We start from the raw sequence: 25,792 nt of genomic DNA, 5'->3' as shown, positions 1-25,792 counted from the left end.
TGATGATTTCTCTATAGAAAAAGTCAGTGCTAGCATCAAGGCAAGTTTGGGGGGCAAAGCACCAGGCCCTGAGGGGGTCCCGGTAGACCTATACAATAATGATATCGATTTATGGGCCCCGATCTGGCTAGAGTTTTTAACTTTACTTTTCAGAATGGTCCTCTGCCATCATGGCGCGAATCATTGATAGTTCCAATATTTAAAAAAGGGGACAGACTTAGCTGTCAATGTTATCATCCTATTTCACTCTTGGACAGCACTATCAAAGTTTTTGGAGGGGTCATTTTAAACAGGCTCCAAATATGGGCGGACGAAAACAAGATAATCAGCAATTTACAATACGAGTTCTGGAAAGGGCTTAGTACAATTGACCAGTGTTTGAACCTATACATTTTAATAGAGAAATATACAAAGGCCAAAGAGGGTTGATTATTTTTAACTTTTATATTTTTAACCTCTGCATTTGACTGTGTGTCACACAGCAAACTTTGGATGGTTTTGACCAACATGGGGATAGACATATCAATCATAAACTTTTTAAGGGAATTGTATCAGGGCGCATCGGCGAGAATCGATTTGGAAAAAACGTTGAATGCACCGACTCTTTTGGTATAGCTAGGGGCATACTACAAGGCTGCGTGCTGGCCCCACTCCTCTTCACACTTTATATTAACGACGTGGAGAAAACCCTTTTGAAGGAATGTAGGGATTTGCCTATGGCAGGAGATAGGCCAGTGCCCGCATTGTTGTACGCCAATGATGCTGTCCTGATGGCCCGAACCCCACTGGCCTTGCAAGCCCTAGTTTCCTCCTTTGCAAATTTTATGAACGGACTAAATTTAAAGATAAATTGGTCTAAAACTTTTACCATGAACTGCGGTAGTGGCACAAATAAAAAGAGGAAAGCAGTTTTTATTGGCACAACCCCAGTTGATTTTACTCCAACTTTTTCCTATTTAGGAGTTTTGTTCGATCACACTCGTAATTGGAATATTGCAATCAAGACAAGAAAACTGTTGTATTGTAAAGCCATAATGGCGTTAAATTTTTTTAGCCATAAAATAGGCAGGAAGCCTATAGGGGAAATGCTAACTGTATACAAGGCCACTTGTTTAACAATAGTGACTTATGGCGCGGGTTTGTGGGGGTATGCCAATGTGACATGTCTACAGGTGGTAGAAAATATTTTTATGAAGTACCTTCTGGCTGTCCCGAGAAGTGTCTCCACATATGCTTGCCACATAGAACTTGGGGATCCATATCTGGTAGAAATTTTAAGAACCGCCCGATATTGTTATGGCACAGAGTCTGGACAACTGATGAATGTGGTCTAAATCGTCTGATTTTGAATAATGTGTTAGGCCTAGAAAAGAAGAACAAAATTTGTTGGTTGTCATACGTGAAGACATTTTTCGAGGATCTGGGAACATATATTATTTTAACGACCCAATCTCTTTAAGTAATATCTCAAGGAAAGCTCTGAAAGAAAAGTGTATGGCATTCCTACATGAACGCACAGTACAAACAGAAATGAAAAAGCAAACTGTAGTGGCACATGCACAAACTGTTATTTCTAATAAAATGCAGCCATATGTCAAACTCCAGATGAGCGATTACGAGAGGTTTTTATTAACTCGCTTTAGGTTTAATTTACTGTTTCGGTTATTTAGTTTCCCGGATATGAAGGACTGGTCAAAACACCTGATCAAATGTCCATGTGATAACCTGTCAGAGGAATTAGACATGCACATTCTTTTCTTTTGTAAATTTTACATTAAGCCTAGACGAAGATTGGTTATTCCCCTATTGAAGATTATGGATGTAAACCGCTGTCGCCCTGCCTTTTTAGCTGTACAGAAACTGGACAATATTTTAACTGTCGTATTTATTTCCTCGTTTTTAAAAAATTCTTTTAAATTACGAAAAACAATGGTATTCTGAATTATAATGTACTGTCTATGAAATTACGCTGAACTGTCTCTGGAACTATGTAGAAATTTCTTTGGTATTATGACAAAATGCTTATGTATTTATGACAATTTGACAATGGTGCTCATGATGAATTTATTAATTGAATGTGATTTTACCTGAACTTTTATGGTTATTGAGTATTAATAACCGAATAAAGAATTTTAATGAATGAATACATTGAAATAACTTCCTGTTTTGGGAAGCTGAACTTTCTCTTTGTTACTTTTGAATTATCCAACAGGGGCCACCACTCAACTACTTCAACCTTAAACAGCTGTTCTGTCCTCAGCTCATTAAGACTTTTGAATCTGTTGATTTAATAAATCACTTAGGTGTTTCATTACTCCCAGTGGCATGGTGCCATTTCTTTTTTTTAAAGTTTGGTAACCGCTCACTGTAAATGACTGGGACGAGAAAGATGGAAGAGGTAGGTAATGGCTCGACTACTAACTAATGATCTTCATTACTATGAGTCATGGTCTTCCTCTTTGCAGTCCTAGCTTTCCTCCCAACCTCCCTGTGAGAAACAGTAAAGAAAAAATTGTGATATATTTCATTGCTTGATATGTCAGTCATTTTAGGCGTTTCTTTATAGGTCATGGATCATCCACTTAGTAGAATGACAGATTGTTTGGTGCACAGTTTCTTTATTTTTGCTACTGGTGAATTCCGTGGACAAGACACAAAGTGCTCTCTGACAAGGATTAAGACGAGGAAGACTATGACTCGGAGTAATGAAGATTACCAGTAAGTAAAAGAATCATCAGCGTACACACAGAAACATATCTCAAGCTGACAAAGTAAGAAAGCCAAAGACCTCATCAGTAGATTACACAAAGAAGGAAAAAGCTTGCAGCCTAGTGGCACACCATTGTTAAGTCTCCTGCTCTTGGAAACAACAGTTAGCATAGTAACAGGCTGACTTCCATCAGACATGAACTACGTTGCCAGAGAAAACAAGATTTGTAAGTGTTTGCTGAAGCATTGAGATGCATTGAGTGGCTTGTCTTTCAGTTTTGTGGCAGAAAACATATTCTACAGTACTTAAACAAAAGTAATTCAGGGCACGTTTGACCAACGAGGAACAGGGTTAAACTACATCAGAGGGTTCTTCTGTGAGCTGTTTAAACTGTGTTTACTAGGCCCTGTGCACTTTGTTTTTTGGCCAGCAGAGGGAGTAAAGTTTTATTCAAACAGTATTGTTAGATTTGAAGTTAGTGAGGCCCTTACCTGCTGCAGTCCAAAGTGTGGATTGAGCCTGTCTGTCTCCTAGGAGATTCTGAACAGGAGAAGCAGCTTCCAACTCCCTGACCAGCAAACCTTGTCTGAGGTCGCTGGGACCGTAATATGGTCTGCTAGTGGCTGGTACATGTCTACACTGATTGGTGGTTGTATTTGGTGTTTCTATTGGATTAAGGTTAATGTCCTCATTGGTTGGGTATTTGAGGGTTCTGATTGGTTTCTGGGTCTGTGATTCAATCATTGTAGGGTCAGGACTAGGTCTAGGGTTAGGATTTCTATTGGAAGTAGGGACTAGGGCTTCCTATGTTATTGGTTGTTGGGAGTAGGGTGGGACTAGGGCTAGGGTTAGACCTTTAATTGGAAGTAGCGATTAGGGCTTCTGGTGTGGTTGGTTGTTGGATTAGATGTGGGACTTAGAGTAGGGTTAGGCTTTCTGTTGGAAGTAGGGACTAGGGCTACTTCTGCCATTGGTTGCATGGACTTGTTTTGAGACTACTGGTAGGGCTAGTGCCTTTATTGGATGTAGAGATCAGGGTTTTTTAACTGATTGGGTGCTTGGACTAGGTCTAAGATTGGCTGTAAGGTCCTGGTCTCCTAATGGTTCTAGATTTTTAGGGCTAGTGTTGTAATTGGATTGTGTTAGGCTAGGGTTCCCATTGGCTGAAGGGGTCACCTGATTACTAGAGCTATAAAAAAGGCCAGGGTTAGGGCGTCTCAGCCCGGGAGTAGAGGCAAAGGGCAGAGAGGACAAGGGCTGCTTCCTGTTTGAGCCTGTTCAAGACTGGTCGGGACTAGGGCCAGAAATGCCGCCCTTTTTCTCATTTAGCAATACCCAGCCACACCATCCACATCCACAAACAGAGTAACACACTCACACCAAATGCACACCACGCACAGCTCTATGCACAGACTAATGTACCAGCATGCACAACAACCCCAACCAAACCACATCTACACACCCTACTATCCCAACTACCACATATCCACAATCACCTACAAACAGTATACAACTCTATCCTATACCACTAACCAATACACTCATCACAACCACAACGCCAATCAACACCATACATAACTACATCCCATTCAGACACACTCTCCCTGCTGTAATTACACCTAACAGACCACGTTTTATCAGTAACCAACATCTAATTATCCTTCCACCATTTGTCCAACAAACACCCTCCTCTCCCTTCTACCATAATAACACGTACGCACAACACACACACTGCACACTACCACACTTTATAACTCTTGCAGCAAACCAGTCTAAGATAAACACTCTCACCTCTAGTTCAATCCCCTGACTCATACACATCCGCCTTAAACAGACGCAAAAAATATAAGCAACATGCCACACCTCAAAATTTTGCTTCCCCATGTCTACTTCACAACAATGTTACACCACAAAAGCAACACAGCACTCCAACTCACTCTCAAACACCATCTCCAACACATACACATGCAGACCCATCAAAATGCCTTCTTAGCATGCTGCATGAGGAACACGATACAGAACAGCTACACGATTGCTATCCTAATACAGCTAATACCAGTACTAAAACACACCTTCTACAAACCCATACAATACTGATCACTCTTCTACCAAACAAAGTCCCACTATCATCAAAGGCCACTCACTAAACTGTCTACTAATAAATGCTCGATCCCTCTCTTAAAACAAGCATCACATCTACGACCTTCTCACCGATGCAAAACCAGACATACTATTCATAACCCAATCATGGTTGGGAGAAGATATGGCTCCAGTCCTGCATGAAGCCATTCCTCTAGGCTATCAAATAATCACCCAAAATCGTATAGCCAAAAAAGGAGGTGGTCTAGCTGTTGTATTCAGGCAAACAATATATATCACTAAAATTGCCAACATCTCCATAAAGAATTGTGAGGCTCTTATAACAAGATGCAATCCTACACTGTCTTCCTCCTGTAACTTCCTGCTCCTTTACAGGCCTCCACCTAGCAAGGCAACATTCCCAGACGCACTTCTAGACACAGTTTCAAACCTGATAACAATACACTCCAACCTATGCGTTCTGGGTGACCTTAACATTTGGTTTGATAAACCCAATATGATCCATCCAAAATCTATAATCACCGGCCTAGACGCACTGAACCTGCATCAGATTATCCACAATCCGACACACACCGCTGGACATATCCTAGATGTCATTTTTGCTAATACTGAACTAGTTACCTTTCAAACTCCAGTGACATGGTCAGACCACCACTTGCTTGCCTTCCAACATAAAACAACGCTAAGCGACTCACCTAAAACTACATTACATCCATCCACCAATCGACCGTGGAACAAACTCAATTTGGAACACTTGGAAACACAACTAACGTCCAGTACAAATCTGGAAACCATAAATTCTGTTCAAAATCTATATGAGTGGCTACAGGAAGCTTTTGACATCCTGATACCACTCAAAACCACACAACAGAACAAAAGAAAAAAAAGCGCCTTGGACAAACATAGAAATAAAATACATTAAACAATAAATTAGAATGCTGCACCGTACCTGGCTCAAAACAAATGCCAATCAAGACAAACTTCACCTACAGAAAATTAACAGATTATACAAATCTTCTATCAAAAAAGCTAAGAAAAGGTACCATTAAGACAGAATTCAAAACGCTAAATGTGCAAATAAAGAATTCTATAAAATACTCAATGAATTTCGCAAACCAAATTGCCTAGAAAGAACTCATCCTGTTACTCAAGATTTCACCGACAAACTGGCAAATCATTACACGGACAAAGCAAACGCGTAGGAATCGTACTTTAAACAGAAATAAAGCACCAGCACTAGCCCTTGTACAAAACAACAATCCAAGAATGCTCTAATCAAGCCTCTCCGTTCCTTCCAACACATCTCACACGATGAATTTGTGGACCTGGTCAAAGCAAGCAGGCCTGCCGGCAGCCCTTATGACCCCTGTCCGCCACAAACTTTCAAGACAATTCTTTTAACAACCTCTGCTGCCACTCCAGTAAGAAGAATAATCAACGATTCCTTAACTACTGGAATATTTCCATAAGAACTCAAAAAGTCATACATAGGCCATTTACTGAAGAAAACAAACTTGGACCCGCTGAACCCTGACTACTACTGACCCATTATAAATGGACTGTTCCAGGGCAAACTGATAGAAAGAGCAGCGTTCGCCCAGATGTCACAATTCATTGAAGAGAATGACATACTTTCAGACTTCCAAACAGGATTCTGTCCAGGAAGAGGCATTGAATCTGCCCTCCTTGCCATCTGGGATGACCTAAAGAATACAGTTGACCGCAAAGGGGTATCTGCGCTACTCCTGTTGGACCTCTCAGCTGCCTTTGACATGGTTAACCATGACAGTCTGAAACAAAGACTCTATGAAGCTGGCATAGAGGGAACTGCTCTAGACTGGATCGCGTCCTACCTTCAAAACAGAACTAATGTCATCCCTACCCCACCTTTCTCGTCCAAACCGTACTCCACAAAAGCAAGGTTCTATCATCTTGCCCATGCTTTTCAACATTTACATGAAGTCATTACCAGTACTGATCAATAAATTTCACCTTACGTGCTATAACTATGCAGATGACATGCAAATGCTCCTTCAACTGGAGTGCCCCAAAGACATTGGAAAATCACCAATTTTCAGCTGTCTCAGGGCCGTGGATCAGTGGTTGACCTGGAGCCATCTCAAATTGAATGCTTCAAAAGCTGAAATACTCACGTGCGGCAATTGGAAACATTACAACCCGCTTGCCGCATGACCTGATGAACTGGGATCACTGCCTAAAGTATCGAAGAAAGTAAGAAACCTCGGAATGACCATGGACTCCAAGCTGTTGATGAAAGCCCAAGTGGATAAACTAGCACGATCAAGCTTTGCTACTATAAAAACGCTGCGACTAATTTTCCCTCATTTGGGATTTCCACCCAAGGTCCAAGCTACCATCTCCCTTGTTCTGTCCAAACTCGATTACGCCAATAGCCTCTACCACGGATCACCTTTAACGACCATGAAAAGACTACAACGGATTCAGAACTCGGCTGCCACACTACTCTTGTATATCAAACCGCAAGACCACATCTCCCCTTCCTTGAAAGCCCTTCATTGGTTACCGGTTGCCAGAAGATCCATGTTCAAGCTGCTTTGTATCACCCACAAAGCAATACATGGAATGGGACCACTCTTCATTAGGAATAAAATAACCAAACACATTTAACAAAGGAACCTCCGCTCTAAAGGAGCATCTCGCCTCAAATCCCACCATACAAGAAAAAAACAATGGTTGGCGCATCCTTCTCTGTTCAAGCAGCCAAACTATGGAACTCTTTACCCCCCAACATAAGGTCCACCGACAACCACCTTATCTTCAGAAAACATAAGCTGCATACACAAACAGAATTTTTCAGCATATCCCTCTGTATATAGGCCTTTTTTTCCACTATAGATATGTACCTATCTTTGTGTATTACTTTGTATAATCATGTATAATAATTATGTTGTTGAGAGAAAAAAAATAATAATACATAAATAAAAATCTTCTTTGGTCTACGTGTACATACTTCCATTGTGCATCTCTGTACCTTCCATGTACTTGGATCTGTGTGTCTGTTACTTTTCTCCTGAAAAAGCATATCCAATGCACTACCCTATTTCTCATCCCGTGCCTCTATCAATATCTTTAATCTACATATACTTACCTCCTATATGTATCTATATACTTTCAATGTAATTATGGATCTATATATTCATCACTTTCTTCTAATTTAGCATTTCCAATGCACTACCCTATTTCTCAGCCTATACTTCGCTCGATATATCTTCTAACCCAACCTTCTGACTCATCTCAAACTTCTTCTACTACTCCTTTCAATGCACTACCCTATCTCTCATCCTATGCATCTATCAATATATCCTCTACATCCACTCTCTCATTTATCCCAAACCCCATACCACTACTATGATTGCCAAAATAACCCTTTCTAGACGCTCTCCTATGCTACCCATCCTTGCATCATCTCACACCTCTTTTACTATACCGATCCTCTAAAACAAACCTTTCTAAACTCTTCCCTCTGAGTCCTCCCCTCCAAAACTCCTTTTTAATCACTCACAAGCCTCCTCCTACTGCAAAGACCTAAAAAGAAAAAGAATAAAAAAAACTTCACTCTTTTTCCCTCTATTATCCTTTTCAATCGAAATTAACAGACTAACATGTTCACTTCTCAAATTCCATATTAAACTATACTAATATAATACCCAAATAACTGAATAACATATCCACTACTCAAATTATTTCATATTTTTTTACTATACTAATTTTCAACAGTAAACCTTTATGGGTTCCGGAGTGGCGTGCTACTCGCCCAAAAAGCGCTTCAACACCCATCAGGGTTAACAAGTTCTATATGAATGCAAATATTTCTTCCCCTTTTATCCCTCCGCTAACCTTCTCACTCCAAGTAACTGACTAATATCCACCACTGTAATTACTTCATATTTCACCATATTAATTCACCACTAATCCTTTGTAGGCTTCCTGAATAGCATGCGTCAACAAGCGCTACATAAATAGAAACCTTTGTCCTCCTCTATCCTTCTGCTGTCATTCCAAATCCAATTAACTGACTAACCTATCCACCACTTAAAATGTACTTGCATGTTTCACTAAACTAATTCAACACTAATCCTCTCTGGGTCCCAGAGTAGCGTGCTACTCACCGAAAAAGCGCTTTGACGCCTCGTATGGGGTAGTAAGCGCTATATAAATACAATTACAATACAATACAATACAATGTGTATAATTAAAAAGATTAACAAGTGCAGGAGTCAGAGTTCAGGCACAGCAGAAGCCTGTGTTCATGAAGTCAGCCTGCAGACTTACAAGCAGTATACGTTTAGCCCTCTCAAGCATGGTATCATAAATTGATCTGTTGAGCTGAAAGGTTTTGAGTTTCTTTTTGGATATTTCTTTCTTCATCCTCCTATTGCAGGTCGACAGCCAAGAGCCCTTATCCTTCCTCATGCGTCTGCTCTGGTTGACGTTCCTGCCCCTTGGCTAACAGCTAAAACCACCTCCAAGATGCCTCAAGCTAATATAAGGCAGTAATGCTACTTGGAGATGGGTTTAAGTGGCCTACCAACCAGGCAGGGTATTTGCTTTTGATTTTTCTCCTACCTTTGTCACATGCTTTGTGATGTATGAGAGATAAGAAACAATGTAATCTTTAGGATTTTTGGGGCTGCAGACAAGACATATTTTGGAGATCATCATAGTTTGCTTAACAAAATTGGAGTATCCTGTGGAATTTGAGAGTTTTATCAGCCAAACTGCTGCAAGGATGCTACTGGTATGCCCTTTCTGGTGCCCTGTGATTTTGGTAAGTGGGCCCTGAGAGTGGTACTTTATTGTTCTAATCAGTCCGCTTCTGTCAATTAGAGTTACTTTGTATTCTTTTAACTCTGCACTTCTCAAATTAATTGAGACTGCTGCTTTGCATTCTCTAATTCACTGAGTACACCCATAACACAATAGGTTTCACCTGGCAGGTCTACAATCTGTGACCCTCTTTGACTGTAATGCTTGTAATGCATGTAGTCTGTGTCTCCTGTGGTATTGCACTTTGCATTTCTTCCACATGATGTAAGTAATATCTGTTTCCTCAGATCTATTGCCAAAACCTGACTCTCGGTGCCCATCTTGCTTCTGTGCACTCTCAAAAAGAAAATAGTTTTATTCAGCAGCTGGTATTCAACAGTACAAAAAGCAACCCTCTAATATGGATTGGAGCCAGTGATTGGTATAAGGTAAGTGCAGTCGGAAGTGCATCAAAGTTTATGGTCCATGTGGTTCTGCTGTTAAAAATAAAATATTTACTATACTGAAAAATGACTTTCGAGAATACTCTGATTATACATAGGTCATGTTATTAGCTTTGAACAAATGTGACACACACAACACTTATTTAAGTTGGTGGTGGCAAGTGGGGAAAACAGGCACTTATTTTTCCTCATCAGACTTATGCTGAGAAAGAGAGAGAAAAACAAAGAAGGAGAAAAAGATGGAACAAAAATCCAGAAAAACAGTGACCAAGAAAGAAAGGAGGGATGCAGATGAATCTGAAAGAGAGTAATAAATAGGCAGATGAAAGAGTTATCACGAGCTGGGATCATGACTACACTGCCTTGGTATTCAGCACCCAATGAGACCCCCACATCCTCCTTGCTCCAATGAAAGCCTCCCACGATCAGCCTCTCACTGTCTGAAAATAGCTCACCACACAGAACACAGTAGCCATCATAGGCTCCATCCACTCTGAAGCACCCACACTGGCCGCATCCTTTCCAATAATTATACCACAAATGAAAGCCATAAGCGAGTCCCGGACTATATTTAATGGAGCAGACCCACTGTTTCGGGTGAGAAATTCTGTAATCTCTACCTCATGGATTGGACCCAAGCTTCATCACTCAAGTAAAGTCTATTAAACACCCAACGTTTGGGTATTTTTACAGAGTTTTCAAGGTGGATCTCTAAAACTAACATAGCGTGATCCGAAAATCCATTATAAAGAAATCTCTGGTAACTAAAACAAAGATTTCTGGAGACTAGAAAAAAATCATTACGTGATGAGGACTTAAATCTGCCTGACCAGCATGTAAATTCTGCTTTGGTTGGGAAATTCGAGCGCCAAGGATCATGTAAATCAAGAGTGGCTTCATAAGGTCAGCCAAGAATTTCTTCAAAAAAGAAAGGCAATCCAGACCCTTGATCATTTCAGGCAGTGAACACAGACGAAGATTGTTCCTTCTGTTACGTTTTTCTATGTCCTCAGTGTGGAGTTTAAGTTTATGTATTTCTTGTTCCAGCAATGGTACTTATGCACCCACATCTTGAAGATTACTTATACGTTGTTCCATTTCGGACATTTTACCTACCATATTGATCCATCGGTCTTAATCAGTTGTAATTTTTCATTGGTTGCATTCAGGAACGGTTTTAAAGCTTGTAGTTCATCCAAGATTGAATCTAAGACCGGATTGGAAATAGACTGAATTGGAGATGGGGGATCATTTTGGGATCTATTCGGTTTGGCACCAGACGAAGATGACTTTTTGAGAGAAATGGAGTCATTGGCCATCTTGACGAGATAACTTGACGAAGAGGATGAGGATGATTTTTAAAAGTAGAGATCCTTTCCATAAGTAAGTAAGATTCTCAATATTGTTGGACATAAGGAAGGTTTGAAGCTGATTCAACCACAGTATTGATGTAGGAAACAGGGAAAACCAAATATGGAGGCTGTTGAGTGCAGCAAGCTCACAATTAGTAAATAAGCATCAACAACCTCCTAGAGGAAGTTCACATGTGAGGAAATTTCAGATCAGTCAGCTTCAGCAAAAACCAGACAGTAGAAGAGAAGGAAACATGCGGATAAGATTAACAACACTCAACCATGAGGAATTGCCATAGCACCAAATACCTGTTACGTCAAGGAGAGATGGATTGAAGATATTGTTTGTTCCTTCACACCATGCCAGCCGAACAATGACCTATACAAGAGAATCCTCACACTCGAAGTTGATCACTGAGTCACATTAGCAGGAGAACGAAAAGCAGGTTCAATTGGCACAGAAGCCAAAAGGCTCTGAAGCAAAAGTGAAGGTGCCAGTGAAGATTCCCATGAGCAAACAATATGTGTTACAATGTTGAAGTAAAGGTATGAAGAGTGCAAGGGCTGGACTTGCTTAAAGATGACTTTCCTGTTTCCCATTCCTCAAATACTGTGCAGCAGCAGAGATGAATATGGTAATTGTAACATAATGGCCAAATTATCATGTTTGCAGCAGTGATTAGTCTCAGCATGGTGGTCTCTCCTCAGGAGACATGGATTCCACGCATACAAAATGGCAGCCACCCGCATCGGGAAAACAAAGTTGCAGCAAACGCGGCCAAAAATGCAAGATGCGCTCTTACAAATTGCAACAAACGCGAACCGCCATATAGCGGCAGGAGTACACTGCCTGGTGACTGCAGGGTCAGGAAGTGGTAGGAATCCTCTTTAGATGATCCGTGAGGGCAGCGGAGCGCAGGTGAAAGCTGCCATCTTTTTCAGTGTGGTAGCCACGCCCCTCTAATAAATAGAAACTTGAAGTCAAATGGCAAAACTTAAAATGTATTGGTGCTTCCACTATATCCAAATACAGGAGTGGAGGCCACCTGCAACTACATTTGAATATTGAACCAAGGTTACAACACATTGTGAACAAATCTCCATATATGTGTGAATCAATAGTATATAAGGCTTGGTATCGCCAATCCTTTTAGTAGTTGATTCTCCCCTCTTTTTTAAAGCAGGCCTCCCGCGGCGTGTATCATTTGCCTTTTGGCTCTGCTTTTAAAAAACAATATACAACAAGATCTTGACCCCATGGATGGCACCAGTTACATTGCAGAAGAACGCATTCATTTTTGTTGATTTCTTTAAGGCACGGGGAGGATGGTGAGCCGATGCTGAGACTAAAACCTGGTGCTCCTGCTCCATAGGTGGCAGCTCGGGCCAATACACCACATTTTCTCACCTTAATTTCTAAACCACCTCTTAGTAAGCTTCCTTATTCCAGAGCAAATCAAACACTCACCCCCAGTCAACTGATCTGGGTTTAATCCATCATCATTCTTTAGTTAACTGCACCACCCCAATTCAGACATGGCCATATGCAAATCAGTCTGACCCTGTGCCAGATCAGTTGACTGGGGGTGAGTGCTTGCATTTTTCAACACTCCATCCGTCATCCCCTTTGGTTTTGCTTTGTTCGCCCTAAGTTGGCGGGGCCTGCCCAGACGTGGGTCCCTTGCTCACTTTGCCACTGGATTCAAGCTAGCCTGGTTGATGACGGCTGATTAGCCAGAAACCGGTCCCATGATGCTTGTTTCCGGTCCAGGGAAGACATGGCTTGGCAGTTCGGGCTGGACTGTTCCAATGAGGCACAGGGTCAGACTGATTTGCATATGGCCATGTCTGAACTGGGGTGGCGGAGTGAGCTAAAGAATGATGATGGATTAACCCCAGATCAGTTGACTGGGGGTGAGTGCTTGCATTGTTCAACACTCCGTCCATCATCCCCTTTGTTTTTTCTCTGATGCAGGTAATACAAGGCAGTGATTTGCGACACCTTCCGCTATTGTAGATTTATCAAGCCATGCAGGGTCAGGCAAGGTGGCCTTCTATGGCTTGATAAAGCTCCTTTAGGTTTTGCATTGCCATTGCAGCCCTTTGCGGGGCGCAGGGGTGACGTGAAACCTTGATTAATGTGAGCCACAGTGTATTAGAATTCCATTGATACACACAACCATACCCTGACCCATGGCACTTTATTGTTGCAGATCGTTTAATTGCACAGAATATTCAAGCCCATTATATTTAATCTTTTTAGACTCTACAGTGCAATCTTGATAGAGTCCTTTTTGACCTTAGAATGTCTGTTACTCGGCTACATATATGCGCATGCAGTGATGCACATCTCCAGACTTAACTTTTTGGTTCTCAACAGTTATGATAATGATATCATCATGTTTTTATATAGTATTCAAAATGCACTTCTGTTGTTTCTCTCAGTAAATAACAAGTGATATTGTTTTCAGTATAATTTGACTCATTTTGTGGATCTTGCAAGGATGGAAGGCTGTGTTAGTATTGCTCGTATTATATATTGTAATGACCTGATGCAGACTGTAAGAGGTGTCAATAAAATATATTAATTTGTTGTACCTTAATGTCATCTGGTACACCCATGCAGGTTCATGCAGGCCTGTGCTGGTGCATTTGGTCCTCTGGGGATCGTGCATTTGCAAATGTGGTTTACTGTCAATGAACTAGCATCAATCTAGGCCAGATCCCTCCTCCATAAAAAATCCTTAATTTTCCTCAGACTGAATGCAAATTATGAACATAATATGTTTACCTGTTCTGCATCTGGTGGTCTTTGCTTTGAAGTTATTCTAATACTTTGTCTACTTCAGATCACTGCATGAGGTTAAATAATCAAAAATGCTGCTGGTAAACCGGTCATAAACCTGCATTTACAGGTTGGCTGGTAGCAGCCATAAAATTGCCTTCAGAGCCAGATTTCTTTTAAAAACATGGAATGCGTGATTTATTCATGCCTTATGTGATCTTCTCAGATGTCAACCTAGAGTATACTATGTCCTGCAATCAATAGGAAACACCACAGTTACACCTTCCAAGACATCTAGGGGTATATGAAAACTCCCTTCCTCATGCAGCCCAAACTGTACCAATCAGGAACTAACCTTGTACAGTAACTGCGGTAAGACATGTAGAAACCTCTTTTGGGATTTTCATTACCCTTTTGGATGGTGCAAAAAAGATCTCCTCCCCTTTATATATTATGAAAACATTTAAGATGCAGAACAAGCCACTGTCAAAAAACTTTCCCTCAAAATTTAGCAGGTCGAAAGATCTACTGCATTACTGCTGCCAGTCATACCATAGGTCGAGCAAAACCTTATACTCTTCAGTTCTTGTGTGTAGTTCATTTTCTGTGAATAGCATCACCTCTAATGGTCGGATTGTCATCTCCATCCAACTCAATTTATTTTTAACCTGACAAGATGACAAGGACAAGAAGTAACATTGCAGAATCCCAAAAATAGTCATGTGAGAAATTACTTGTATGATAGCAAAACACTTGCCTTGAAATATTTCAAGATGCTGATATAGGCCTATGTTCTCTCAGCAGTTCAGCAGAAGGATTTATTCTATTAGGGAGGCATTAAGGTGGATACAGTCATATCCATGCACAATATGTATTTTGCCAGTATCAAAGGTCTGTTTGGGTTTTAGGGGTTGCCGGGCCAAGATAGTCTCAATCTGCACCTTGCCCCCAACTACCAGGTATTCCAGGTGCACCACGGAACCCTGACAAATATGGCACTTGTTGGCCTTGATGGTCAGGCCTGCCTGTTTCAGGGCCTAAAGCATATTGCAGAGGTGATGCAGGTCTTGCTTCCTGGTCGAGGAGTAGACAGCAATGTTGTCTAAGTAGTGCGCACAAAAGGCCTCCTTACCATCCAGGACCCTGTTAACCAACCTTTTTAAGGTAGCAGGAACATTTTTCAAGCCAAAGGGCATCATCCAAAGCCGAAGTGGCCTTCTAGGGTTGAAAATGTCGAGCTCTTGTTGGACCCTTAGTGAAAAGGATCTGCCAGTACCCTGATGTCAAATCAAAGGTACTGAGGAATTTGGCAATGCACAGTCTGTCTATGCGCTCATCAACTTGGGGAATGCGGTGTGCATCATTCCAGGTGACTGAGTTGAATCCTCGATAGCTCACCCAGAAAGGAGTTCTGATGTGGTACCCAGTAGGGCAGACTTTTGGACCACCACCACAGGGCTGGACCAGGGACTACTAGAGGGCTCAATCACCCCTAATGCCAACATATTAGAGATTTCTCCTTGATACTGGCTCTCAATCTGTCTAACAAAGGGTAACATATTTTCTTTACAGGCGGACTGTCTCTGGTGTTAACAACGTGGATGCACAGATGTATAAGTACAGGGGTGAGTCAGAACAGGAAGGCAAACAGTCCCAGCAACTGGAAACAGCCACCTTGCTATTCTAGGGTCAGGGTGGAAGAGAGGTTGACACACCCCATCGTATTCCTATGCAGAGAGCTCAGGGAGAAGTTTACTCTCCTCTTATCCCCCCTCATCTGTCGCAAGGTGCTTGCTCAATTTGCGCCTCTCAAAGTGAGGCTTGAGTTGGTTTACATGGGGGTACCTAGGAGTCTGGAGGCTCACCAGTACTCATTCCTTTAGTACCAGCCAGTCCAGCAGTCTTGGAAAGCCCTGAGCCCTACTGGCTCCATTACCCACACTTTCTTGCCAGGCCTAATCTCCTCCAGTGTGGCCTTCCCGTCATAGCAGAGCTTCATGACTTACTGACTGGCCTCCAAAAATTTTTTTTGCCCTCCTTCTGAAGTGATGCATCTTTTCGTGGAGAGCCAACATGTAGCAGACCACAACCAGTTGGGGGGCTTGTTCCTGAGAGCTTGCTACCACCCCTCCTTGACAAGGCTTTGAGGTCCCCTAACAGGGTGGCCAAAGAGGAATTCAAAGGGACTGAACACTACCGCTTTCAAAGGGGCCTCCCTACAAGCAAAGATTCAAGAGGATGTCTCTCTAATTCCTCATGGGCTTAGGCAGTCCTGTAATAATGCCCTTTAGTGTTTTGTTATTCTTTGGAAAAAGAACATTGGATTAGGGGTGATAGGGTGTGATGAACTTGCATGTTACACTACACTCATCCCACATGGACTTCATGTATGCAGACATGCAGTAGGTGCCTCTGTATGAAACTACCTTCTAGGGTAACCTAAAATTGGTAAAGATCCCCATCAGAGCTCTAGCCACCACAGGCGCATTCACTGACCTCAGAGGGAAGGCCTGGGTTCCAAATGGCATGGTCCACCAAGACCAGGACAAACCTGGTACCTAAGGCTGTCTTGGGATCTAAAGGCCTAAGGATGTCGATGCCCACCCTTTCAAAGGGGGTGCCAACAATTGATAATCGTTTCAGGAGACCTGTTTGCCTTTTCCCTGATTTCCCAGTGACTTGGCAGGTGGGACTGGACCTGCAGAATGCATCTGTGGCTGTCCTCATTTTGGGACCTAAAAGTGGGAGACAAGTTTGGTGAAAGTCTAGTCCTGCCAGGGGGATGTTGTGAGCCAAACCCAGTAGGAAGGTCCTATAACACTGGGGGACCACCAGCACATGGGCTTCCCCAGCAGGAGGAACCATAGGCTCGCTATAAAGCAGATCATTCTCTCAGTAGGTTAGGTGAACCCCAGAGGCTTCAACTGCTGCATGGGCTGAGACCTGTCATCTCAAACCCTCAAGAGTAGGACACTGTTTCTGATCTCTGCAGAACTCCTCCCTGGTGGGCCCACTCACAACTTGCCAGCTAGTGAGGTCAGATAGGTCACCTAGGATGGCAATTTTCTCCACAATTGGCTCAGGGGCTTTCTCCTCAGGGACTCTGTCAACCTCCACCATGGGAACTTTAGCAGCTGGTTTCCTATGCCTTTTGCCCCTTTCCTTGGCAGATGTTTGGGCCATTGCTCCAGAGGCCCTTAACTCCTTTCACGGGCAGCCATGGACCGCGGGGTCGTAAAGTCCCACTCAGGTAATCCCATAATTTTCAAGTGTGACATGATCCCTATCTCCCTCCAGGTAGTGTGATCCAGGTCATTGCTGAGAAAATGATCAACTGGCAGGGCAGGGCTCACAACAACTTTCAGAGATCCTAAGACACCACCCTATTCAAAGGGAACAAGGGCCACTGGTAGATGGCTTTCTCGATTGTCTGAAATTACAACTTGGAGGAACGTTTCTGTGGTACCTGCTCTGCAGACACCAGCTCACACTTGAACATAATTAACAACAAGGGGTGGTGATGGACAGAGTCTCTGAATTAAGCAGAAAACTCTCACCCAGTCAAGAGATCAGGGCTAGATCCAACACCGTTTTTTAGCTCACTGCATCATCCCAGTTTCAGAACCTGGCTGTATGCAAATTAGTCTGTTCCTGTCCCAGTGCATGATGGGAACAGGGCAAACCAAACTACAAAGCCAATTCTTACACTGGAAAGGAAACAAGCTACCGGGGACCGGTTTCTGGCATTTCAGCCTCTTCGGCCCGGCTTGCTTGAATCCTGATGGTGCAGTGAGCAAGGGACTCATGTCTGAGCATACCCTTCCACGCTTAGGGTGGACAAAATAATTAACAACAAGGGGTGGTGATGGACAGAGTCTCTGAATTAAGCAGAAAACTCTCACCCAGTCAAGAGATCAGGGCTAGATCCAACACCGTTTTTTAGCTCACTGCATCATCCCAGTTTCAGAACCTGGCTGTATGCAAATTAGTCTGTTCCTGTCCCAGTGCATGATGGGAACAGGGCAAACCAAACTACAAAGCCAATTCTTACACTGGAAAGGAAACAAGCTACCGGGGACCGGTTTCTGGCATTTCAGCCTCTTCGGCCCGGCTTGCTTGAATCCTGATGGTGCAGTGAGCAAGGGACTCATGTCTGAGCATACCCTTCCACGCTTAGGGTGGACAAAATAATTAACAACAAGGGGTGGTGATGGACAGAGTCTCTGAATTAAGCAGAAAACTCTCACCCAGTCAAGAGATCAGGGCTAGATCCAACACCGTTTTTTAGCTCACTGCATCATCCCAGTTTCAGAACCTGGCTGTATGCAAATTAGTCTGTTCCTGTCCCAGTGCATGATGGGAACAGGGCAAACCAAACTACAAAGCCAATTCTTACACTGGAAAGGAAACAAGCTACCGGGGACCGGTTTCTGGCATTTCAGCCTCTTCGGCCCGGCTTGCTTGAATCCTGATGGTGCAGTGAGCAAGGGACTCATGTCTGAGCATACCCTTCCACGCTTAGGGTGGACAAAATAATTAACAACAAGGGGTGGTGATGGACAGAGTCTCTGAATTAAGCAGAAAACTCTCACCCAGTCAAGAGATCAGGGCTAGATCCAACACCGTTTTTTAGCTCACTGCATCATCCCAGTTTCAGAACCTGGCTGTATGCAAATTAGTCTGTTCCTGTCCCAGTGCATGATGGGAACAGGGCAAACCAAACTACAAAGCCAATTCTTACACTGGAAAGGAAACAAGCTACCGGGGACCGGTTTCTGGCATTTCAGCCTCTTCGGCCCGGCTTGCTTGAATCCTGATGGTGCAGTGAGCAAGGGACTCATGTCTGAGCATACCCTTCCACGCTTAGGGTGGACAAAATAATTAACAACAAGGGGTGGTGATGGACAGAGTCTCTGAATTAAGCAGAAAACTCTCACCCAGTCAAGAGATCAGGGCTAGATCCAACACCGTTTTTTAGCTCACTGCATCATCCCAGTTTCAGAACCTGGCTGTATGCAAATTAGTCTGTTCCTGTCCCAGTGCATGATGGGAACAGGGCAAACCAAACTACAAAGCCAATTCTTACACTGGAAAGGAAACAAGCTACCGGGGACCGGTTTCTGGCATTTCAGCCTCTTCGGCCCGGCTTGCTTGAATCCTGATGGTGCAGTGAGCAAGGGACTCATGTCTGAGCATACCCTTCCACGCTTAGGGTGGACAAAATAATTAACAACAAGGGGTGGTGATGGACAGAGTCTCTGAATTAAGCAGAAAACTCTCACCCAGTCAAGAGATCAGGGCTAGATCCAACACCGTTTTTTAGCTCACTGCATCATCCCAGTTTCAGAACCTGGCTGTATGCAAATTAGTCTGTTCCTGTCCCAGTGCATGATGGGAACAGGGCAAACCAAACTACAAAGCCAATTCTTACACTGGAAAGGAAACAAGCTACCGGGGACCGGTTTCTGGCATTTCAGCCTCTTCGGCCCGGCTTGCTTGAATCCTGATGGTGCAGTGAGCAAGGGACTCATGTCTGAGCATACCCTTCCACGCTTAGGGTGGACAAAATAATTAACAACAAGGGGTGGTGATGGACAGAGTCTCTGAATTAAGCAGAAAACTCTCACCCAGTCAAGAGATCAGGGCTAGATCCAACACCGTTTTTTAGCTCACTGCATCATCCCAGTTTCAGAACCTGGCTGTATGCAAATTAGTCTGTTCCTGTCCCAGTGCATGATGGGAACAGGGCAAACCAAACTACAAAGCCAATTCTTACACTGGAAAGGAAACAAGCTACCGGGGACCGGTTTCTGGCATTTCAGCCTCTTCGGCCCGGCTTGCTTGAATCCTGATGGTGCAGTGAGCAAGGGACTCATGTCTGAGCATACCCTTCCACGCTTAGGGTGGACAAAATAATTAACAACAAGGGGTGGTGATGGACAGAGTCTCTGAATTAAGCAGAAAACTCTCACCCAGTCAAGAGATCAGGGCTAGATCCAACACCGTTTTTTAGCTCACTGCATCATCCCAGTTTCAGAACCTGGCTGTATGCAAATTAGTCTGTTCCTGTCCCAGTGCATGATGGGAACAGGGCAAACCAAACTACAAAGCCAATTCTTACACTGGAAAGGAAACAAGCTACCGGGGACCGGTTTCTGGCATTTCAGCCTCTTCGGCCCGGCTTGCTTGAATCCTGATGGTGCAGTGAGCAAGGGACTCATGTCTGAGCATACCCTTCCACGCTTAGGGTGGACAAAATAATTAACAACAAGGGGTGGTGATGGACAGAGTCTCTGAATTAAGCAGAAAACTCTCACCCAGTCAAGAGATCAGGGCTAGATCCAACACCGTTTTTTAGCTCACTGCATCATCCCAGTTTCAGAACCTGGCTGTATGCAAATTAGTCTGTTCCTGTCCCAGTGCATGATGGGAACAGGGCAAACCAAACTACAAAGCCAATTCTTACACTGGAAAGGAAACAAGCTACCGGGGAACATAGTCATGTTTGCTCCAGTGTCTCGCAGAGCCTCTACCCGTTTTCCATTAATGGTGACCTACCACCTGTACTTTTAAGTATTTGCAGGCATGTAGACTTTAGAAACCTCTTTACGCTAAGGGAACCTAGGCTCACCTCTGACTTTCCCTCAAAGCTGACTGTGACTATTCTCACCCTGAGCGCTAAATTCACCATCCAGAGGGAGGCAGTGCCCTCTTGGGCCATTTGGAGTTGTCCTTGTAGTGCCCATATGTGTAGCACTCAGTACATTGGGGTGCAAACATCCTTGTCTTATGATCATGGAAACACTTCTTATTAGGACCGGACTTGGACTAGTAACCCTTATTCCTTTGAGAATTATTTAGGGGGCTTTTTGAGAACTCATTGGGGAATATGTACAAGGAAGTGGCAGAGCGTGGTTTCGGCCTCCTTAGCATAATGCAGTGCTTAGCCACTTCTGAAACGCAAAGCTGCACCTTATTTACAAGAATGTGGTGCAGCCTTGCATTTCCCACTGCGATGGCACAAACTATAGCAAATTAAGACAAACGCAGGCATCTTAATGGCACCTTGTAAATAATATCCCTCTTTCTGCCGCAGTCTGCTGTGGCAAAGGGACAGACAATGGGTGTTGCAGTGGGTGTTCCACCGCAACATCAATTGCTTTTAGACGCTGCCCCTGATTTACTAGGGTGGGGCAGCACCAATAATAACAAGGTAATACCTTGTCTTAGAATGACAGAAATGGCATTCTGCAGCACTGATAGAGAGCAAATTGCCATAATTGATTGTTTATGTGGAGGAAGGCCCTTCCTGCACATAAACAATTGCCCCTGAAGTGCAAGCATCGTTGCAACATGGTGCAAAGGTGCCTGCGCTAAGCAGCTTTTTTATCTGTCAGCACTAGGGGAATTGCAGGGGCGTGCCATATTTTTTGTGAATTCGGCACATCCCTGCGTTTTGAAAATGTTAGAGTGAGACATTTCCAAATTTGGTGCAACAACACGCTCCGGCATTGTCTTGTAAATATCCCCTTTAATTTGTTACTAATCCACACGGGGCTTGATCACAAGTTTGGTGGTAAAACGCACCCAAACAATAACATTGGGTAAAAACCAATACCCCGGTGTTCGTTAATTAACACATCTGTTCTATAACATTGATTATACATTTTTAACAGAATCAATATTTAGCTCAGGTGTTAAATACTGGATGTGTGTCACTTAGAGCATGTGTCAAATAATGCAACCGATAAATAGCAAATGCAAAAAAACATCATTAAGTGCCCAATTTAAGGCACTGGAAATTCCTAGAGTGTGGAAATAAATCACCATAGAATAGAAACAAACAGAGAAAAATAGAAAAGTTCCTTAGGTTACTCCAATGGTACACCAACTCCTTCCTGTGTGGGAGTGTGCAGACATTGATTTTGTGTGGACAAAGTGCCTTGAAACAAACAGAATCCACTGCCATCCTCCGATATCACTTAATCATCACAAGTAGAAACCTGACAGACTTTTCTATCATAAACCCAGGAAGGGTAAGGATGTAAGAGTTTTAGAATCCTGAGCTGAAGGTCCTGGCCAAGGAGTTGTTAAGTCATCATGGCAAGCTAATGTGCTATTGAATGCTGAAGATGTCACCAAAAGTAAACGCAAATATGCTTGTGGAAGGAGATCATGGAAAAATCAAACCTCAGTCAACCTATCCACATGCTGTTGAGAACATTAAAAACAGGTTCTAAACCTTGAAATTCTAGGAACTTAAGTGAGTTGACAAGCACTCACACACACCATGGCAACTGGTGGCAGTTCTCCACCTCAGCTCTACCTGTAGCTGTGGGAAAAAACAATTATGGCCATGCTAAGCATTTCTGAAGTGGAAGACAGGAAAGCAGGTTTCACATTCGGAGGAATCCAAGGTAAGAAACATGAGAGTTCTAATGGAAGTGCACGAGGTTATTAAAAAGTTTGCTTGGCTGCGAATCATTATCATTGTTAATTGATTTCACATATTCATATTGATCCAAGAATGTCATTTCATAGGGGCTAACAACTCTCCAACTGTATTGAGGTTGGACTACAAAAATCATAAGGCATTGCAGTCTTGAAAATGAAGAATTGGTTTGTGTACCCAGTACCTTGAAAGTGAAGTGTTATCATAGTATGACTATTGTTACTTCTTGTCAGGATCATCACAATGTGGTTGCACCCAGAGCACCTAACACACCAGCTCAGATAACCCAGATCCAGATCATGCATAATTTGCACATAAATAGTGTGCTCCATTATACTGTTTCAGCACCCTTTCCTGTCTAATGGAGGTCAGCAGGTGTACTTGAGTGCAGTCAATTGTCAGGGATTGAGATAATCCTGCTGTAGTTCAAATGCTTGCTTTGCTGGCATTAGATATGGTGGTGTCCAAGGAGAACTACATATGGTGTGCAATCACTCACTGCAAAGCATCCATCACTTAGCAGAGTATTTTGCTAAAGGTTGACTGAGAAATACCACACACCAATCCTACTGTCTGCTGTGTTGTTCCTGAATTGTAGTGGTAGACTGTGGAATGGAAGTCAGAGCTGCTGCAATCAACTTTGGGAGCCTCAGCTGTCCATGACTGTTTATGTGGTCTGGCCCTGCGTGCCTGCTTGTGTGAGATTTTACGTTTTTTAGCTCCATACATGTACTATGTTTATTGTTTTGTATTGTTCGGTTGGTCTTGATCTTTTTGTATTGTTATGTAGATTTCCTTTCATTCTCTATACTTTCAGGAATTTTTACAACCTGCTTTCATACATGTAATTTACCACTATGCCTAACTCATATTCTGGACCACGGACACCCAGTTCTAGTTCTTTGATGTTCATCAGCTCCACCTCATTGAAAACATTATTATTTCAAACAGGCTTTCTTTACCAGAACATTCCACACGTTTCCATCTCTAAATTTTAAAAAGTGAACCTGAATTATTACCTTTTATACAGGTCAGCCTCTCTGCAGATGCATGGTGTTGAAGTGTTTTCCATTATGGGCAGGGAATTCTGAGAAACATATTGCAAGTAGGCCTTGCTGGCTGTCGTGTCTTGGCATTTTTCCCAGTCATTTGCACTTAATAGTAGAACATCCTACCTTTTTGGTGACTTCAGTACTTCCAACCCTTTTCGCTACTTTATTTCCAGTGCCTTCTCCCCAAATCCCGTATCCATCTTCCATTTCACTTCAAAATACTCACTTATGTAGCAGCATTGTCAGAAGGACAAGCCTTTTATCTGTAACATATAAACATTTACCTCTCTGTCAAAGCACAGCATCGGTTTTGTGAGGTTGGAAGCAGGTTCTGACTTTACTGATAAGTAGAACCAGATTCCCTACATTTGATGAAACTGTTGAGCCTTGAACTATGAACTTTGGGGACACATTAGGCTCAGGTTGCTTCATTCACTTTTGACAATGTAACTGTACACAGGTCTGCTTTAGGGAAATTTTAAAACAAGTACACATTTATATCTGATTCCAGTCACTGTGTATTTTCAATCTCCTTTGTCTGCAGGATAGGACATTCATGTGGACGGATGGTTCTCCGTGGGACTTTGAGGCATGGCATGAGGGACAACCCAGGAACTTTGGTGGACGAGAGCCATGCCTGCAATTCAACTTTGTCAGTAAGTGAGAACTTACTAATTCAAATCTGGGAGATTTTCTTTTATCTCCAATATATTACCACTTAGTTAGTGCCTTGATTATTGGACTGTATATTGTTTATCTAGTATTCAGGCCCATACTTATCATACTGTTGTGTCACCCTTGCACTACTCAAGGAGGCACAAGTGTGATGCAACACTTAAGTCAGATTTCTCAAGCTACGCAAGCCCACCTTACGTGGCCCTTCATGGCTTGATAAATGCGTGGCCCTGCATGGCTTGATAAATCTGGAGTAATGCAAGGCAACGCAAATTGCTGCTTTGCATTACTCTGCCCCAGAGAGGCATTTCTTGGGTGGAGCTTGGGTGTTCCCAAGCATTAAACCATGGATTTTGGCGCAACCCCAGAATTTCCAATAGTCATAGACCTGGGAATGTGTCAAAATGATATTCCTTCCCAGAGGAGGCATAACAAGGAAAAATATCTTTATTTGTTACTATGAGGGCTGCATCCTAAAAAAAATTAAAATGCCTCTGAGGATTGTTTTTTTGTTGGAAGGTGTCCCTTCCTGCCCAAAAAACATCCTGTCTACAACGCAGGTACCCTTGCACCATGATGCAAGGGTACCTGCCTTGGCGCAGGGCAACACATTGTGCTCCAGAGCAAGGAAACAAGAGGAATGTGCCGTATAATGTTAAATACTGTGCATTCCTGCCCTTTCACGCAGAGCAGCAAAGTACTTTTCTGTGTTGTGCTGCGTGAAAGTATGATACGTCTAGGCCTCAGTCTCTAACTTAGCTTAATTTGTAGCGTCCGTTCTGTTAAGCCTCCCAAGCTGTCAACATGCACTTTGTTGCTTGTTGCATTTGTTATTTCCAAAAATCCTAGCTCAGGCTCCCTTGCCCGGCCATTTTTCCTTCCTTCTGGATTTTGCAGCATGCCCTATGACATTTGTTTCATTGGGTATTTACTCACATCTACCTCACAAAATCCAGAAAGTGCTAATCTTCATTCTAGTACTGTAGTTGCAAGGGTGAAGAAATGTACAGAAATAGGGGTGTGATTAGCATGCCCAGACACCTAACCATAAGGTGTCTGTCTGTTGGGCACTTATTGGAGCGCTTGATAGGCTTTGGAAAGATGTTGGATGTCAACAAAAATACTAGCAAAATTGGCCCTCCTCAGTATTGCCAATTCTCCCTTGGTCCCCTTATCACTAAGCGGCATTCACTACACAGCTCCTACTCGCCCAGAGTATATAATGCTTACATGCATCCACATGTGCACCTTCATGTTTGCCATTAACACTCATTTGGCACTTTATGGAGCACCACTGGCCACCTGGCAAGACTGAAGCAGAGCACAACTGAGCAGAGCCAAGGCATGATGAACAAAGTCAGTAGGATTATTGGAATCTGCAGTGGTTGCAGGCAGGTCAGGGGGCCCACCTCTG

The 25,792-nt window shown here is 42.9% G+C and overlaps 1 protein-coding gene across 1 annotated transcript in view; it reads left to right on the top strand.

Annotated features, from left to right (window-relative positions):
* LOC144827255 (lectin-like) overlaps positions 1–25,792 on the top strand; it is a 143,118-nt gene that overhangs the window by 97,017 nt on the left and 20,309 nt on the right. The window contains exons 4-5 of the mRNA XM_078685637.1: positions 9,907–10,047; positions 24,248–24,359. Coding sequence (XP_078541763.1) covers positions 9,907–10,047; positions 24,248–24,359 — 253 coding nt within the window. The remainder of the gene's footprint in view (positions 1–9,906; positions 10,048–24,247; positions 24,360–25,792) is intronic.

This window comes from Lissotriton helveticus, chromosome 4_1 (assembly GCF_964261635.1).
Source record: "Lissotriton helveticus chromosome 4_1, aLisHel1.1, whole genome shotgun sequence".
Classification (NCBI taxonomy): domain Eukaryota; kingdom Metazoa; phylum Chordata; class Amphibia; order Caudata; family Salamandridae; genus Lissotriton; species Lissotriton helveticus.
The sequence above is the reverse complement of the archived record's forward strand: the minus strand, read 5'-3'. Positions and strand labels throughout refer to the sequence as shown.